Genomic DNA, 6,000 nt, shown 5'->3' with positions numbered 1-6,000 from the left:
ATGTATAGATAAAAGCTATTAATATACTTGTAAATTTCATTATTGAGCACATATTGATTATGTCTAGATAAAAGCCATGATTGCCATTGATCTATACATAGTTTATGACTTGGCTCTATTTATATGGTATTGCATTCATCTCTCACAACAGTATACTAGAACTCATTACTGGCAAGAAACTGTTACAAAGTTTAGTTGTCCATTTCACTGGTATTGATCTGTCACAACACTATATTGGAATTCATTAGTGAGCACATATTGACTATTTTGCTAAACAGTTTTGAAACAAATAGTATGTACGTACGTACGTATGTGCGTATGTATGTACACACATGTATGTACGTATGTATACATACTTGATCTATGAATTGCATTGATCTCTCACAACACTATATTGGAACTCATTACTGAGCACTTTTTTACTATTTTGCTAAGCATGCATGTATGTATGTGTGTATGTATGTATGTATGTATGTGCGTATGTATGTATGTATGTGCATATGTATGTACACACATGTATGTACGTATGTATACATACTTGATCTATGCATAGTTTAGTCATCCATTTCATTGGCATGATTGGCATTGGTCAATATACAGTTTAGTTGTTCATTTCATTGGCATGTGAAGTAATTCCAGATGGTTAGTTGGCTTTGTTTAATGGTATTGCATTGATCTCTCACAATACTATATTGGAACTCATTACCGAGCACATTTTTACTATTTTGCTAAGCATGCATGTATGTATGTACATGCGTATGTATGTATGTACGTGCATATGTATATACACATGTATGTATGTGCGTATGTATGTACACACATGTACGTACGTATGTATACATACTTGATCTATGCATAGTTTAGTAATCCATTTCATTGACATGATTGACATTGGTCAATACATAGTTTAGTTGTTTATTTCATTAGCATTCACACGATTGGTATGTGAAGTTATTCTAGATGGTTAGTTGGCTTTGTTTAATGGTATTGCATTGATCTTTCACAACACATAGTTTATGATCTCATAAACATTTGGTATAGTTGTTCATTGCATTGTTAATTAGAGTTATATTTGAACCATACATACGTGGAATACACGAGGAGTGGCAAATGATGAATGCTCAATTGTAGAACTTGAGAGCATATAGAAATGTGATTTGCTAGCTGATTGTATAGTTCATGATTCTATCCTATGTTATATCTATAGTCCTAATTTGCTTGCATATGTTTTTATTTCTTGTCTTTTTGTCCCTATTTGATTTCCTATGTATGTTCTCGCTGACAAGATTATCAAAAGTATTGAGGATTTCTGGTAGATGATTGTACAGTTCATGATTCTATCCCATGTTATATGTATATTCCTAATTTTCTTGGATATTTTTTAAATTTCTTGTTTTTTTTTTTTTCCACAATTTGGTTTCCTATGTACGTGCTTCTTGACAAGATTGTCAATGGTATTGATAAAGTGTCTTTGTTTTGTATTTTTTTATTGCTCCTGATTTGCTGATATTGCAAGACCACACATGCTAATAAAAAATGAGCTATCTGATGATTGTTTACTGTGTTTGTAAACGGTCAATATTTTTGATGCCACTCCTTGGTGTATTCCATTAAAAAAAATCAGGTTTTAATTTTTCAAGCATGTTTAGTTCATATATGCAGGATTGACCATCTAAAAATATAGATAGTAATGGGAAGATTGAGTAATATGAGAGGGTTGCTGTCAAATGTGAGGCATAAGGGCATACATTGTGGATTTCCCAGTGTTTTCGTATTTAACGGTGTGTTTTCACACCACCATTCAGATCATGGATATTGTTCTTTCTCATCAGTTCATGGATATTGTTTTTCTATCTTCTATCAAGTTAGCAAGTTTTCATATTGTTCATGGATATGTGATCTAGTTAGCAAGTTTTCATATTGTAGTAATTATGTGAAATTCATTATTAGAATTTCATGATGTTAAAATATGATTAATGATTTTCATGATCTTTTTTTAAAAATTGCATATAAAAGCTATGTAGCCAAAATTCTACATTTTTTAAGAACAATTATTAACAAAGCATCATTTTTCTTGTTAAAGTTATCATTAGATGTTTAATGTGTGTGAATGTAAAATGGTATATTTTTTCCTATATAATATTTCATGTAAAATTTTAGTTGCATATTTTGTTGAATAATTAACTAACTTAATAAATTTATTGAAAGGGAGAGATACATAGAGGGGTAGAGAGTGCGGGATAGGAAGGGGGGAGGGAGGCAGGGAGAGAGAGAGAGAGAGAGAGAGAGAGAGAGAGAGAGAGAGAGAGAGAGAGAGGAGCTTGTGTGTTCCTGCATCTGTAGAAAGATGTCCTTGAGAGATATTTACATAGAGGGGGGAGAGAAGAGTGGGCTAGGTTGAGAAAGGGACAGAGGGAGGAAACAAACACACACATATTTAGCGGCTAAGTCACAAGGTTCGAGTTCGAGTTCGAGTTCAAATGAACTCGACAATAAATTCAATTCAATGATAAATTTGTCTTATATAATTTTTCAAAAATATATAATATATATGATCACAATTTCCAACTATGGGACAAAAAATAACTTTGTACAAATGATTGCAAGTATGATTATTTTTTACTTTTCTTTGCTAATAAATAGAATTAAAATAAAAAATAATAATCATTTTATTTATTCTTGACTAACAAAATAAAACTGTGAATATTCAAGAATTAAAAATAATAGTAATGTAGTCTAATTATAAATAAATTAAACCATAAATATTAATACTTTACTCATTATAATCCTTGTGTTTCACTAATAAAATAAGATTAAAAAAATTTACATCAAATTCCAATTCCAATTCGAAAATGAACAACCAAATGCAAGAAAAAGATATTCCCAGTCATATTCCGTTCCAATTCCAATTTCTAAATTGGCAACCAAACGCAGAATATGGATTTGTATATTCATCTTCCGTGTCAACCAAACGGTCCAACTATCTTCCTAAAATGCATAACCAGGTTTTCGAAAACCTGGTTATGAGAGAAATTCATCTTCCCCAACCAAACGGGGCCTAAAATAAGCTTAAGTAATAGTAAATCTAAAGGAATTGAAAACATAAAAGAGTTGTGCCCAAAATCGTAAAACTCTTATACTTGTTATTGTAGGAAAAACATAATGGTATAGACTAAAGTATTGTTGTCATGAGTCATGAAAATCTATTACTCGAAAGGAGAAGGATAAGGAATAGAAGAAAAGGAGTAAGAGGTGGAGATAAACAAAGAGAACACTGAGAAGACAACGAGGAGGAGAATAAATAAAACACAACAAAGTAGCAGCAATGAAAGAAAATGTAAGGGAATGTGTGTGTGTGTGAGAGAGAGAGCACTCTTTCTATATAAGTGTTGTTTGAAAAGATGAAACATTGGAATTAAAAAAAAAACTTGTGATTAAAAAATATTTCCTACCTAACAATTATTAGATAATTTAACTTTAGAAATCTCTCCACAAGCTAGCACTCAATTCATGGCACTACAAGGACGACGAGGAAGAAATACTAGTATTCAACAAGGATGAATGGAGCTATTTTTGCTCACATTCATTTACAAATATACAAGTATCTCTTTACAATTGATATTTGTAATATATACGAAATGCTCGAATGTTGCTGCGAGTGTAGTAAAAATCTAGTTGAAAAAGATTGGACGAGGTCGGTGGAAATATTTACACCTGTCTTCATTCAAGATATGAAAAGAAAAGTAAAATGATAACCATCCGCTGGATTCAACAAATAAAATAAGAATAAGAAAAGGTAAAATGAGTAACAGAAGTCGACGGTCACTTTAATAAAAAGCTGTAGTGAATTAAAAAGATCCCACCCCATTTTAGAGTCACCTTTACGCAACAAGCAATTGCCGCGACGCTCGGCAGATCTAGGGATCAAATCTGTGCATCTGTAATTTTGCTGTCTTAATGATTTCTGCTTGAAGTCGAAGGATAGATTGAGGTAGGAATTGAATATAACTCAATGGCCTCCCCTGCAAGCCAAGGGGATTTCGATTATTTGTTCAAATTGTTACTGATCGGAGATTCAGGAGTGGGCAAGAGCAGCCTTCTGTTGCGCTTCACTTCCGATGCTTTCGATGATTTGAGCCCCACAATAGGTATGTATTTCTATCCTCCTTTGTTCTTTTTCCCTGTAAATTCTGCTTTTCTTTGAAACCGCCTTATCATTTTGAGCGTGGAAATCTGGGATTTAAAATCTGCATTGTAATTGTTACTGTATGAATTGTGGATTGCAAATATGTAGCTTGATGATTTCTTTGGATGGCGACCTTAAATAATTGGCGACTGTTTCCAATTTGAAAATAAGAAATTCTTGTGTTAGATATTTCTGTGAAGAAAGTTATCTCGATGAGATGAATGTATGTGCTATTTCATGTTTTAAAAAAAAAATCGTGGAGCTCTGCAGAGACTCGGGTAAAATATCTCATGTTAGGACAACTAATAAAGCTGAAAGCTGTCTTGCAATCTTGTCTAATTTAATAACATTTTGATGAGGCTCCGTAATCATGGGGTACTTTAGTTTAGAGGTTAGGGCCCCTTTTGCCCACATCATCTGGTGAAAATATTTATCTTTAATGTATACTATAGCGACACCCTTTTTCTTCTGATTCTGTACCTTCATTTGAAATGTCGTCCGTGTATTTATCCCTGTGGCTCCAGATGACTTTGAAGGTCTAACGCTGCGCAAAAATGTGGATAATGCCTGATTTTTTCCCTAATTAATACAATCATGTTATCTGAATCAGTGGCCAATGAGCAAAATTAGCCTTGAAAAATACCGTTGGGCGAATCCTCCATTCACAGGGACTTCGCTTTTCACTGATCCGTATCTGGTAAATGCTTCTATGGCAGAGTGGGTAAGAGTATGCGCTTATAGGTCCCTAGAGATTATTGTAAGGTACCTTAAGGCAGTGAAACAACTGCAAGAGCTCAGTCAGTCAAACATGAGTTTGACATTCTCCAGAAATTTTAGGTTGACTACAGAACTTCATATCGTGTGAAGTTGGGTTTTTTCTCAGTGACAAATCTATCACAATTAATTATTTTTTGCTCCTACATTCCAGATGGTGCAGCTTTGTGTGAGTCGAGGTTAATACTTTCTAAATTTTAATCAATGCACCATGGGTGACTGGGTGTGATAATGCACCCTTGTTAAAACGGAGAAGTGAAATTATACTGATCTATGAAGATTAATGAATAATATAAAGGAATAAGCAATGCATGTTTACATTGATAGAACAGAAATACATGTACTCCCAAATCTATGTTGCAAAAATGTGACATGGAAGATCTGTTTCATGCTTTTTAGATTGCAACCTCTCTGCAACAAAATAAATGCAGTTACCATTGTTCTTGTTTTGGGGGCCATTTGCAGATGACTGTAGAATCAGTATCTTTTTGTAAAACAATATTGTACACAATGCTACGAATAGTTTGAAAATGATTTATTGCCAGAAAAAATAATATATTTTTGCAAACCATATCTGTGAGGGAAAAGCTGTTTTCTCTGTTACAAATAAATTACTAATTAGCACCATTGGTTTTGGGAATTGAGGGTTCCCTTTGGCAGTTGCATGTGTGCTCCAGCAGCTTCATGCTGAGACAGATCTGTATATTTTACAGGGTTAGATTTCATTGCCTTTATTTTCTTTGAGAGGAGGGTAATGATTTTTTTTTTTTTTTTGGTGTGAGGTCCACTTAGAAATAATTTACTCCCAAATCTATGTTGCGAGAAATGTGACATGGAGCGCCTGTTTCACGCTTTTGGGATTCTCTACCTGTCTGCAAAAAAAAACTGCTGTTACCAATGTTTTTGCTTGGGGCCTTTTTGGGAAGTTGTAATGTGTTCTGTAACCAAACTACTGTAAAAATCATTTCTTTTGCAAATAAAATACTGGATCTAATGTGACAAATAATTTGAAAATGATTTATTGGTAGAAAAATTAGTGT

The 6,000-nt window shown here is 33.3% G+C and overlaps 1 protein-coding gene across 1 annotated transcript in view; it reads left to right on the top strand.

The window, feature by feature from the left end:
* The first annotated feature begins 3,861 nt into the window (after positions 1–3,861).
* RAB18 (RAB GTPASE HOMOLOG B18) overlaps positions 3,862–6,000 on the top strand; it is a 41,234-nt gene continuing 39,095 nt past the window's right edge. Inside the window, exon 1 of the mRNA XM_089811232.1 lies at positions 3,862–4,148. Within this exon, the coding sequence (XP_089667358.1) occupies positions 4,013–4,148 (136 nt within the window). The 5' untranslated portion in view covers positions 3,862–4,012. The remainder of the gene's footprint in view (positions 4,149–6,000) is intronic.

This window comes from Cupressus sempervirens, chromosome 11 (genome assembly GCF_028749045.1).
Source record: "Cupressus sempervirens isolate cs-2001-9-10 chromosome 11, ASM2874904v1, whole genome shotgun sequence".
NCBI classification, from domain to species: Eukaryota; Viridiplantae; Streptophyta; class Pinopsida; order Cupressales; family Cupressaceae; genus Cupressus; species Cupressus sempervirens.
Note: the sequence above shows the minus strand (reverse complement) of the source record. Positions and strands in the feature narration are given on the sequence as shown.